At 45.6% G+C, this 13,459-nt stretch overlaps 1 protein-coding gene across 1 annotated transcript in view; it reads left to right on the forward strand.

Annotated features, from left to right (window-relative positions):
- The first annotated feature begins 3,315 nt into the window (after positions 1-3,315).
- The window catches only part of ANKH (ANKH inorganic pyrophosphate transport regulator), a 104,249-nt gene continuing 94,105 nt past the window's right edge, over positions 3,316-13,459 (forward strand). The window contains exon 1 of the mRNA XM_061346715.1: positions 3,316-3,866. Coding sequence (XP_061202699.1) covers positions 3,771-3,866 — 96 coding nt within the window. The 5' untranslated portion in view covers positions 3,316-3,770. The remainder of the gene's footprint in view (positions 3,867-13,459) is intronic.

Here is a 13,459-nt window from a genome sequence, read left to right on the forward strand (position 1 = left end):
ACAGACAGTGTTTGGTATATGAGTAAGAAATGTAGTGTAACAGAAAATATGCTAGAAAGGAAATGATTACTAATCGCAGCTTTTTGCCTAAGACAGCTAAAATGACCTGTTTCCTCAGCTCATCAGCTGAGCAAACTACTGACTTCAAGATGTGAGAAACCATCCTTGTTCTCTGATTCCAAACACAATTTTGTTTTTGTAATGAACTCGAGGAGCAAACATGACCTGGCTGGAAGAGAAGCACACAAGAACCACATTCATCCCATAAACAGAAGACACGAATGGGAATCAAACAGACAAAACTAAACCATAGCCTAAGAGTTTATTAAATAAGTTTAATGATTTTATTATACATCAGTTAGGTTAACATGTGCCGAGGACATTCCAGTAAATGTTAGGAGGTAAAATGTAAACTACTCTTAAAATGAACTGTTCTAGTGCTTCAGGCAGCAGGAAGATAGAAAGTTCACCAGAGCTCTCAAGTGACCCATCCCATGGAAATTAATTACAGATGTCAGGGGCCTGATTCATTATCTACTGGAGTTGAAAAGTATCAACTACCTTATGGACACATAACAAACCCCACACTGGATACGCCTCACACTCCATTAAACTACTTGGGTGTATCAGTATTTCCAGGACTGAACATAACTTTGGGACAAAGTAATTAATCACTATGTACGCTTTATAGTTAGCACTGTGAGCCACATACTCAGTGTCCAAATGTTTTGATTCAGGAAATTTAATTTTGTGGTGGTTTGTTTTTGCCAGGAAGGGTAGTCTCAAACATCAACTCACCTGAGAATTTCAAATGGCAAGTGAAAATCATGTATTTACAAGTGGCTCTGAGGATTCCCTTTTACTTTTCTCTGACTCATGAACAGCACTAAAGGTTTCTTTCCCTAAAAAAAAAAAAAAAAAAAAAAAAATCCCTCTGAACTGAAACAAAACAGGGACACCTTACCAGGAAAATATGCAAAAACATGGAGTTATAAACAATATTCTTCCATAATTCCAGTTACAAGTTGTTCTTAGACCCATGGCAACGTGGAATGACCTCACTCGCAGTGAAATCTAGTCCTATTGGAAAGAAAAGTTACTGGCAGTAATGTTATCTAAAGCCAAATACAGTCTCCAGAACACAGAATTTAATATTGAATTAAATGTCTTTGAAATATAGCCAGCCTTATCTTCAAAAGCCATGAGACTTGCTCCAAAGAAAGGGATGTACTACACAGGTTTTCTACATATTTCTACAATTTACATGTAAGCGATGTTTAAATAAGCTGGTAATTCAACTCACTGAAAGCAAACAAGTAAAACAAGGTGCTGACATAAGGCCCCTGAACCTACAGGAGAGTTTCTGCTTTTGTCCAACTTTAGTGTGGTTAGTTGGAGACCGAATGTTCCCCACCACAGATGTGGCTTGAAGTTGTCTGATGGACCAACCACTGGTCCATCTGGAGATGATTAGAACTTACTTAGGGTGATGAAGATTTGGTGCTGTTAAATCAAAGATGTACTTAGGCAATCACAAACAAATCCTGCGTCCCTCCTCCCAGTTTATTGTCCTCTCCTGCTTGCACTGCCCTGTTCCACTGTCTCCAGGACACCATGCCCATGGCGTTTTAAGTAATCGACAGGATGAAGGCAAGTCTGCACTGTCATAACTGAGTTTGCTTTTGTGCACCCACAAAGAAGGTTGTGTCAGCTTAAGGGCTGCTAAGTAAGACAAACTCTAGCTGCAGAGGGGAAGAAAACCTCCAGCAACAGCTGGGGCTGACTTTGTTCAGTCACTTTGGGAGCCAGGGGCTCTCACACTCCCACCCCACAGCCTGTCATCTGCCCATCAGGGTTTTTTAGAGCTCATCTCCTGTTAACTCTCCAAACCATATGGAATGGCTCTTGGTCACAGGAATATTTCAGTACAGGAGTGTTTGGATAAGGGAGGCTTTCTACCACTCCTCTGCTGGCCACTGCCTTTCTGAGGATCAGATACAGGTATCTAACTCCCCATGGGTCTTCCACCTTCCTGAAATACTTGGCAACCTTCTCTGAAGGTGGCAAAGGGACACCACAAACCTAAATGCCCCAGAGAAACTCAACTACAATGAAACCCTTGAGATCCCCTGAGTGAGTCTGAAAAAGCTGAGAAACTTACACAGTGTGTTCAGAAGGGGGATGATTGGTTTCTCTTCCCCACTCTGTAAGCTGACAAGGGCCTCATGGTGTGGTCAAGGTTGTGGGTCAGAACATAACCTGAGTGCCCAGTCAGGCAGGACCCTCATGGAAGCTGCCTTGCAGCCACATATGCAGTCCTTTGTCCACAACTCAGGCAGAGACTTAGAAAAACAAGGATGCTGCATTCATCACTTGTTTATTTCAGGTGTTTGATCAGAATAAATTATTAGGAACCATTATTAGGACAAATATTAAGAAGAAGGAAAAAAACCAAACCAACCCAGGGTAGATTTATATTAGATATTAGGAAGAAATTCTTTACAGTGAGGGTGGTGAGGCACTGGCACAGGTTGCCCAGAAAAGTTGTGGCTGCCCCATCCCTGGCAGTGTTCAAGGCCAGGTTGGATGGGGCTTTGAGCAACCTGGTCTAGTGGAGGGTGTCCCTGCCCATGACAAGGCGTTGGAACTATGTAAGCTTTAAGGTCCCTTTCAACCCAAACCGATCTACGGTTCTGTGATTCTAGAAGAAGAGCCGTGGGTCGGACATCCTGCTTAATGCCTTGCCAAGGATCCCCACCTCTCCTATAGCTACTCAAGTGCCTTACTGCCCAAGAGGCCCCATGCCCACCTTAGAAAAGGCCGTGCCCTGCCGCCGGCGGCGAGGGTCACTCAGACGGGGATCCTTCCTGCGCCCACCGGGACCCACCGCTGCGGGCTGTGCGTCTCGGCAGGTGCCCGGCCCAGCCCGGCCGCCGGCGCTGCGAGCGGGGGGCGCAGCGCGGCCGCTCAGGCGCCAGGAGGAGCCGCTCGGTGCCGCTCTTTCCCCCTCCGCGGCGGCCGGCGGCAGCCGGTCCGTGTGCTGAGCGTGTGTCAAACCCACGTGCTCCGGCAGCCCGCGCCGGGGAGCGGCGACCGGCGCCTGGGCCCCGCACCGCGCATCGTCGACAGGCACAGGGACCTGCACCGGCGGCGGCCCGACCCGCACCGCGGCACCGCGGCCTGCAGCAGCACCGCGGCGGCAGCCGGGAGGAGGGCGGCGTTTTCCTGCGCGGCGCCGCTGCCGTCGCCCCGCCGCCGGCGAGCGTCAGGCGGGGGGGAGGCTCCGGGCCGGCCCGGCCCTTCCCCTGGCCCCCGCGCCCCGAGGATGGCAGCGCTGCCCGCACGAGTGGCTGGCGGCGGGGTCCCTCCTCCTTTTTTTTCCGGCAGCGGCGGCGGCGGCAGCGGCGGCGGATCATTGTTGTGTGGGAGGAGGGCGGCGGGGATGGACTTGATCTCTCGGGTCTCCTGCTAAGGCGGCCGCACAACGCACCCCGCCGCCCAGACAGCATCCGCCAGGGCCGAGCCGAGCCTCGCTGGGCAGGGAGGGACTGGCCCCCGCCCGCTACCCCGGCGGCTTTATTTTGGGGGGCTCTGCTGCTCCTCTCCCTCGCCCTTATTTCCCCCAGCGCTCCCCCGCTCGCACACACGCACAGGGACACGCACGCACCCTCCTCCTTTGCCCTTTCATCCTTCCCCCCCCCGCACCGCCGTCCTCCCGCGCCGTCTCCTGCCGTGGCAGATGCGCTGGGGGTCACCGCGCAGCTGGGACTATGGTGAAATTTCCAGCGCTCACTAACTACTGGCCCCTGATCCGGTTCCTCGTCCCTCTCGGCATCACCAACATCGCCATCGACTTCGGGGAGCAGGTAAGGACACCCTCACTCACCCGCCTGCCCTTCCGCAAGGGCCGAGCCGGCCGGGCTCGGCGCCTCCGCCGGGGAGGGAAGGGAAGGAGAGCAGGGCTGTGCCGGGCCGGGCCCCGCCGTCCTAACCCGGCGCATCGCGGCTGATCTCACGGGCTTCCCGCATCCCCGCCCGGTGCACGGGAGAGACGGCGGGTCTGGGTGGTTGGATGCTCTTTTAGTTTGTTTCTTTTTTTTCTCCCCCTTGTATTTCAGGATTATATAATCTGAAATTACATCATGCGTTCGCCGGGTCTGGTTCTGGTCTGTGCCCCGCGCTCACACTGCAGCTCAGGTGCAGCAGCCCCTAGCGCAGCGCCGCGCAGCCCGGGAACCGGCGTTGCTAGAGGAGAATGGGGGGAAACCGAGGGGCTCCGCGTTCCCCCCGCCCAGCCCCGCGCTGCCGGTGCCGGTGCCGCAGCGGCTCGTCCCTCCCCACCCCGCCGCCGGCAGCCCCCGCCGCGGCATCCCGGGAGGAGGGCGGCAGCCGCTCCCTATCCCCTTCGGTCAGGGAGCGGCTTCCCGGCGGGGCTCAGGACAGGTGAGGCTCTAGCTGAGAGCCTTCCTCCGCCGGTGTGCTGTGAGTCGGGAGTCCGCGGTGATGGGCGCAGGGCAGAAGCCTGGAAGGGTTGGGGCACAGCAAAGGGAGCTGCTGTCCCCGTACTTCAGCCCTGCTGAAATTCTCTAGCGGCGTTGGTGACCTGAGGCTGTCACCTGCCAAGGGAGCAAGGAAATATCCTGACTTACCCTGCCTTAACATCAGACCCCCTTACGTGCAGCCCTCCTGCTTCAGCCTCTTCATCCCCTTTTGGTGCGTTTGCACAGAAAACATGCTTTGTTCTTGACATACCCGTTCCTCCTTTCCCTAAGCTCTACAGGCAGGGTGCTTGTTTGCCACAGCACTGTGGTACGGGGAAATCTCTGCTCTCTTGTTTCAGTATTTATGACAGGTAAGGTCCCAGCTGCACTGGAGAAAGCCTGTCATTACAGTTTTAGTAGGACAGTATAATACTTATGAGTGTTAAGCTGGGCACCCACAGTAAGTATCGTATCCCAAATAGCTTTTATCCTTGTCCTAAGTCACTTGGTTTTGCTGAGATTGTTTTCTAAGCAGACTAGACACTTGCTCCTATGCTCCTTGAGCAAACATACTAGAAAATTAGTAGTACTTTCTCCCATTTTTAAAGGAGAAAGTGAAAGGAAAAATATTACAGTGGGAAAAAATAGCTAATATTAATCACATGTTTGTCAGGGCTGTGTTAATCTCATTTTGCCTCTTAGTCCTTTAAATTTAAATAAGCCATGATACTAAAAAATGCAATTCCATCCTTGTCTAGCAACTGTGTACTTTCCTACTAAGTCAGTCTTCTATAAATCATATTCAGAAGTGAGGGGGAGGTAAAACTAAAGATAGAAATGACAAGGGAGAAGGTGATTTAAATGCTAATAACTGTGCCATCTTAATAACATGTAGCAGAAGTTAAATTGAAAGCACTTCACTCAGCAAACTGAATATGACAGGTGTATGTATGCCATTTGCTTCATACAAGGTCAGCTTGAGGCAAAAATCCGTGTCAGCCCATGAAAAACATCCTCCTGGATTCAGTGTGCTCTGGACCAGGATTTAAAAAATGAGCAAGCAAGAGGTTCCAGTTTTGTAAGTGAGGGGCCTTGTAGCTGGCTGGGTACCAGTGACACGGAGGGATGTTAACATGTGGATGATGAATGAAAGCACTTTCCTAAGCAACTTTGATGACATTAGGGACAAAATATCTCAGAAAATGTATTTTATCTGATAGCCGAGTCAGGATTGATCCTCTGGGAGAGCTGGTGTTATTCCCTGTCTCAGATGGCAGCCTAGGGAGGTGCTTAATTGAAAAGGGAAAAATCTGGCAAGCAGCATGACTCCTGCAGAGAACCCCATCTCAGGAGTGGGACCTGAAAAGATGCTTTTTGTACCAGCCTAGTGGGAGACTTAAATACGTGGAAATCAGGAAACCAAGGCATGGACAAAATTACTCCAGGTCTGAAGAGATCCTCTTACAGGCAAAAGGACATGGATTGTATTTTTCTGTGCATAATGGAATGGAATAGTTGTTTACACTTGTAGGGCATTACAGTTGGACTTGTGTGGCTGAAAATATACTGACTTTATGAACCAGTCACCTTTCTGCTCTACAAGATTGTAATAATTTTAATGGCAGGGCTGAATGGAAGTGACATAGGAGAAGGGGTGTGCCAACAGATAACTTTGAAAACGCTGCCATACCTCCTCCTGTGAACATATGCTGCAGATAAAAAATATTTCTAAGAATGATAAGTAAACTTTGCACGAATCAGTATTACCCGCTTTGGACTATACTGTAAAAGAAACAAGAGGACTACAGGTCAGAAGTAAGAGATGGCTGTAAAAAAATCAGTGAGAGAATGGAGCTTGCTTGACCAGGGAAGAAGCGTTTAAGAAATGCTGTAAGTCATAAACCCTTGTGGTTTGTCGTATCTCAAGTTGAGATAGTATTTGGAAGCAGAGTGGTCAAAGCAGAACCTTTTCAACAAAACCTAATGCTATGAGGTATCTGAGACTGAAAAGCGAGAAACAAAGAGAACCTCACTTTTTTTTTTTTTTTACCTTTTTTTTGCCTTGAGAGGCTCCTTTAGGTGTTGAACAGTTTTATTCAGCAGCAAACATGATTAGGAAATTGCCAGATCCTTGGTATGGTACTGTCTCTAGATTTATTGATACTTCAAGGAAAATTTACAGTAACGCTAGAGAATATTTGTAGAGCATGGTTTGTGACTGTCACCATTGCCCCAGATGAGATGCTTGCTATAGCAATTCTGTTTAGTTTGTAGGAAGTGAAAAATGTTCAAGCAGTGCTCCTTGTAACTAACAAACTCAGCTCCTGCAGCCACTTCCAGAACCCTTATAGCCAGTGAAGAGCCTCCTGTTGACCCTTGGACCCTAATCCAATAATGCTTTAGGACAAAGCTATATTACAGAGTTACTCCAATCTAGTGAGCTAACCTCATCTGTTCACCTCTTAAAATCTTCTTAGACAATTATGATTCTTCCCCCACAAAAGGTAGTCCTGATACATGACCAGGTGAATTACCAAAAGATTAGGGGTATAAACAATTTCTAATCTATTTCCATGATTTCCTTCTGCAGTCCATTTCCCTTACAACTTATTTACAGTACTACATAGCTTTTATGAAACAAAATACTACGAAACTTTCTTGTTAAAATAAGGCCTTCAGGAAAATAGTCCCAAATATTTTGGCTGAATGGTCCTTCTCCACATCAGTATATGTCTGTATGTGTGTGTTTGTACATTATTTATTTACTCATCCCCTGGTATATGCATGCACACACAAATATGCACAACAGTGTCATTTTCATCCCAAGAGCTTAACACTTCTTCTGCCAGAAGAGAGAATCTCCCTTTCATTCTGCTGGATGGGAGCATTTGACTCTCAACATGTTACCTGAGATTCACAGTAATAAGTGTTCTATTTAGAGCTCAGCTGCTGGAGAGCAGAGTTGGCATTAAAAATCCCAGCTCCCGTGGAAAATGTTGTTGGATATATTTGGTTGGAAATCAATAAATAAACTGCACCCATGCAATTGATGGGAGCATGCGACACAACCTCAAACAACTTGCTAGCAAATAATACCACTGTTACCCCGTGCGTTAAAAATCTGTCACCACCCACATCAGTTTTCCTTTTAACACAGTTTCAGAGCCACTCACATATTGTGGTGGGCTGATTCAGTGTATGTGTACATTTCCATTGACATTGCTATAAGAGGGGCAAGCTGAGGTGTGCATTTAGTACACTAACTTTCTCAGAAGCACAGAATCTGACCTAGGCAGTGTTAAGTACAATTTGCAAATGCGGTTGATAACTCTCTGCTGCTCACAGGGTGGCAAAGGCCAGGCCAAGAGCAGTATTTTGAACTCGGTCCCTGTCTGCAGTAGTCCCTTAATTATCAACGGGAACAGTAGGAGGGGTTTTTTCCTTTCTAGCTATCATATAGCCAGCTCTAGATCATTAGTTTCAATTGCTGTCAGTAGCTGTTGGTTGAGCAGGTTTTTTGCCAGCATAACTGTTACGTATGCAGGCATCATGTTCATCAGCTTGCAGGTCCTTGGAAACTAAAACCAAGCAAAGTCCTCCTGCTGCTTTCTCCTGAGGTCACTCGGGTGCTCTGGTCCTGCACAGAAGTTGCCATACATTGTGCAAAGGGTAGTGGTTGGGATCAAACAGGCGAGCTGTAAAGGCTAAACGTTTTGGTTTCCAAATTATTTTGCAATAATTGCTTGAAAAGCAAACTGTTGATTTTTTTTTTTCATGTAGTTGAATAGGTTCTGTTTGTGTTTTGTTTTTTAAGTGTTGCCAGAAAAGGGGAACAAGTCATGAATAATGTATCAAAAAGTATTAGTGAGCTTATCATCTGCTCATGCTGTTTGCAAACCTAGCAGGGGGTTGAACATTTTTATTAATGCTTCATGAAGCTCATTTTTTGGGGTAAGTGTTATTATCTGGACATTCAGAACAAGCAATGGTAGAGTTCACATTCCCAGCTGTTCACCAGGGATTTGGGCCAAGTTGTGTAACCTTCCTGTGGCACAGTTCACCTGCCTTTGAAGTGTGCCTACACACCTACCTGTGTGTCACAGGGATGAAATTAAAATTCACGTGTCAGAAGCGCTCCAAGATGAAAGGTGGTGTATGAGTGCAAAGTGCGCCTGTTATTGATGTTGTGAGAGGTCAGAGACTTGCTTAAATCATGCAGGACTTTAGTGCTGTATAAACAAGAAACCTAACAAGGTCTCGCAACTGATGTGTTATTAACCACATTATTAGTAGGGTGTGCTGTTGGAAATGCCCTATTTGTTTTACATAAATGGGAACGACACTGGATTTTTAAATTAATTTAAGATGAAATTGCATTGAAGAAGTAGCAACTCTCAGAATTTGTCCCTCCGTATTGACTCCAGAGACTTTCTTCTAAGCAGTGCAGCTTTACTTCCTTTTACATGCCAGCCTGAGCCCTATGGACTTAATTCCTTAACAGTCACCTGCCAGGCACTGGGGGGTTTGAAGCCAGTGCTAAGTGGCCTGTAGGCCACATGGACAATTCTTGAGACTATTCAAGTAATTAATTAGACTTGTATGTCAGTGTTAGTTGTAGTGGGTGTTAGACACCAGCATTGCATTCCCCAGTCATGCAGAGCATTTGTTGGAGATTCACAGCAAGTGATGCACGCTGAGATCTGGGAAGAAATCAAAGATCTCATAAAACATTTGCAGACAAAAGCCAGATCTCAACAAATCTCTGATGTTCTCAAAGGTAACACAGACACGTAGTCCCGGTGACTAAACCAATATATGTTTGCATTTTATAGCACATCCGGTACAAAATAAACAGGTTATGAAGAGCAGCAGGGCAATCACTGCTGAAGATTCCAGATGATACTAGAGATGATGAGAATGAACCTACAAATGAAGTGTCTCTCCCCTGCAGTGCTCCATGTTGCTGCAGTATAAGATATATAATTTAGAGCTAGGATCTGTGTTATGCCTTACTTGTTAGTACCTTCTCTTTTTTCATCCCACCCTTTCTTTCCTTCACAACCCCCCCCAGTTCCCTGCTTCCCACTCCCATTGCCTCCAACCTCCCATGACTGTGTCTCTCTCTAGGGACTTTTCCAGACTTTTACTGTTAAAAACTGGCAGGTTTTGTATTTGGTGATACTCATTAAGCATGTCTGAAGTAGTTGACTATCTATATAGCTGCAGAGATAGCCTATTCCAGGAAAGAATGGAAGGAGGGAGGGATAAACAGCCCTTTGTAGCACCAACCAAATGCTTACTTATTTCTGAAGTAGCTTAATTCATCTCAAAACTGTGAGTTCACATTCTGTTTGCCCAGATCTGGTTGCTGGAAAATAATATTTTGACGTCTGTGGGGTGGGAGCAATTCTCTGTATCAGAAGAGTCAGGTATGTATTGCATTTACCACTTTGCTGAGCAGTCCGAGTCCCAGTCTCCAGTGTGGAGGGCCTTCTCTGGAGATACTGCAGTCACACTGTCAGTAGATATTCACTAAAAAAAGTGTTGGGGACAGCCAGATACTTCTGGTGCATATTGCAGATGTAAGGGAATTGGGTCTTCCTCCCTATGCCAGTGAAAATCTAGTAGACTTAAGGCAGCATTGGGAAGGATAGATGAAAATACGCCAGCCTAATTTGAAAAAGTGGGTTCAGAACTGAAATTATGAAAGGGGTTTGAACCACCATATTCTGTGTCATGGAGAGAAATCCTCTACATAAAACTTTTGGGTTGAAGTGACTGTTTGATTTGTTTCAGGGGTTTTCTTGTTAATTGGCAGTCCTGGGGTAACAGTTGGACTTAATGATCTTGAAGGCCTTTTCCAACCTGATTGCTTCTGTGGTTTCTTTTTGTTGCATGTTCACAAAACCAAGAAAGCTTATTTCTCTTTGCGATTGATTGGGTCTGGACTGGTTTCTTTTTAATCTTTGCTCACTTTGCTGCTGCATGAAGATCTGAGTTGTATACAATGGCTTATATGACATGACCAATCTTATGACTGTTTGAAGATAAGTGACTTTTTATATGCAAAGAAGGCATAAACACAAGGCTCCAGCTCTGAAAGTGCGCATTCTCTGTATTCCTATCTTGAACTTCGACATTTATCTCTCTCTTTGTGTGAATGTTGTCAGTTCTAAAATAGTGGTGTGTTTCACAAGGCAGTTACAGAGTTTATTCCTTCATGTTTGTAAAACATGGATGTAAGTTGCTGTATAAATAGCAAATTTAAATATATCTGCCAGCTCATGCAGAAACCTCCGTGCATAAAACTGAGCAATTGCAAACAGATTTTGCTTTGTAGCTACTTTCAGAAATCTGTGATGTTTTTAAATAACATGTATTACTGCAGAGCTCAATTCCAGTGTAAATGTTATATCAGAACATGTGTTTCTTAAAAGAAGAAATGGAAAATTTATAATGATGCTAATCTAACCAGCTATTGGTACCTCATCCTATTTATACTTGGAAACCTGTGTATTTTGGGGAGAGGGAAACAGGAGTGTTAATATGCAATTAGGTCATCAGGTTATGCTTCCTTCCGCTTGCTTGATTTCTTACTGACATTATATTGCTATAGCTACAGTTTTAGACACCGTTGCTGCCTTTTCTGATAACCATTAGCTGGAGAATTAGAAAAGAGCTGCCATAAGAACAAGAGACTTAAATGACCCATGAACTTCAGTGTCTGAAACAGCAAAGCTCTGCATTTCTTCCATCTTCTGTCTCCTCTGTTGTATCACTTCTCTTTCAGATTTTCCACGGGACTTTGCTGCTTTGCTTTAGATTTTGTCTGCTTATACAGTTTTTCTTGATTAGTTCCCCTTCTGATGTAGTGCAGGATAAAATTGCCTGCATGAAGCTAAGAATAATTTCAGGTATAAACACGCTTTCGGCTCCAAAGAGGACTGAAGCGCGTCATTGTTATTTGCAAAACCACAGTTGACTTCCGTAGCTTTTTCAAGAGCATTCTGGAAAAGGACAAAGGAAAAATACTGGAGAGTTAAGAGCAGATTGTTAAAAAGTATGTGCTACAGTGGCATGAAATCTCAAGTGCCAATTAAATTATTTTCCCCAAAATGATGTAAAAAATTCACTATTTCTGACTGGGCAGGAGCGCTGCTGCTGGAGAAAGGGTGGCTGCTGCTGCCCAGCATGACCAGTTTGCTTTACTGATGCGGTGGTTCAGCAAGAGTTCAGCTTTTAGCGTGGGAGGTGAATGAACTACAAGATGCAAGTTATTTTCAAATGATTTGCTTCACGAAGCTTTTCTGCATTGCTGCTGGGTGGACGAGGCAATTGTTCCCAATCTTCTTCAGTTTTCAGAGCCCAGCAAACGTTCCCCTGGAGGTGCAGAGAACATCACATCCATACATAGCATATTTGTTTTTACATTTTTTTCAGTCACCTGTTTGCAACCCTTGAAAATATTCCCTAAGGAACAGGGTTCTGTGGGGCTGAAAGCTGATGGCAACAAAGCACATGTTAGTATTCTTGCTGACAAATAACATTTGAAAGGCTTTTGGCAGGCAGATGGTCTGTCTTCTGGCCGCCTTAGCCGTGTTTTGTATTTCAGTTAGTGTCAGGTGCAGGCCATGCTTGAGCTTTCAGGTGCTGGCCTTTGGTCTGTGTGGCTGCATGGCTTTCACCTGCTCTGGCCAAAGAAAGCGTTGGCAGATGCCAGCCAAGACTGATGTTTTTTCTTAGTGGGATCAGGTGGGCATCGTGTGTAGGTATAAGGGGTGCAACCTCATGGCACCCACTGTTCTTCCAGTTTTTTTTAATGGTGGTGTTTGATACCTACTTCCCTGAAAATACAGGATTTATGTTTAGATTTTGGTGATCTGTTTCTCCTGTTCACTTACTACTCACGCCATGTTACCCCCTCCTTCATTCTGCTGCAAATTGGTGACCAGTATCTTATTTTCATAACCTCTCTGTTAGCAAGCAACAGCTCTTGTTCCTGCAGCCATAGCCAGCTAAGGTGAGGTAGCTCTGATCCACCTACAGCAGCTCCTTCCTCATTGCAAAGGCTTTCCCTACTGTAACATACCAACATGCTTCAAGAACTTGGCAGCCTTAGATCTCAGATCCACCATTGTGCAGATGAAAGACAGACTCTTGCACAAGTCCATCGTTACCATTTCCTCTGTCAGCATCCTCCCAATTAAAAGAGCATTTAGGCTATTTGAAAAGAAGACTAATAGTGGCATTACAGGGCAAGAAGACAACCTCACATTTTCAGTTCTGGTGAGAGGGGAAAAAATGTCGTTTATGTAAGAGGAAAGATTATAGAAGTGAAGCATTTATAGTCTGGACAAAAAACGGAATCTAGCTAGGTCAGTGCTGTGGAGGAGAATGTGTCCAGGAGGAATGAGTGAGATTGGGGTTGGTTAAACACAATTTAGACTTGAAAAGGTTTCCAGATGACTTTGAATGTTAGAATTATTTGCAACCCACTGAGGCCAAGAGGCCAGCTAAGAAGATGAGTTCGAACCAGCTACCAACTCCACCCAGCAGAAGGGAACATAGTGGGTTATGTACTTGGAAGGGTAGCAGGTTTTCCCCATTTGTATGGCCCATGGTGGTGGGAAATAAATCTCCTGATCTGAGTATTAGGATCATCCTGCTCATTAAATTCTAATTTTTTGCCCTCTCTTGCTCATATTTTTTTGAAGCCTGTCAAAATAACCCCAGTTGTCCTTGGTTTTGTACAGTCGTGGGGTCATCTCTGGTCATCTTCCTCTGCACTTTGGTAGTACAAAGCAACTGGTAATGTGGGGCTCCAAATTTAGTTTGACAGCTCTGTCAGCTTCCCCTGTGGTTATGTTGGGGCGTAATGATTTTGCAATCTTAAGCATTTGCTTTAAAAGAGAAAGAAAGTACAAGCCACAAAATATGTTTCAGCTGCTTAAGACACCGAAGGTAGTCACCCACAAAAA

The sequence above is a fragment of the Neopsephotus bourkii genome, unplaced genomic scaffold (assembly GCF_033783945.1).
Source record: "Neopsephotus bourkii isolate Nb327-2 ecotype Australia unplaced genomic scaffold, CSIRO-AGI_Nbou_v1 NB_272, whole genome shotgun sequence".
Classification (NCBI taxonomy): Eukaryota; Metazoa; Chordata; class Aves; order Psittaciformes; family Psittacidae; genus Neopsephotus; species Neopsephotus bourkii.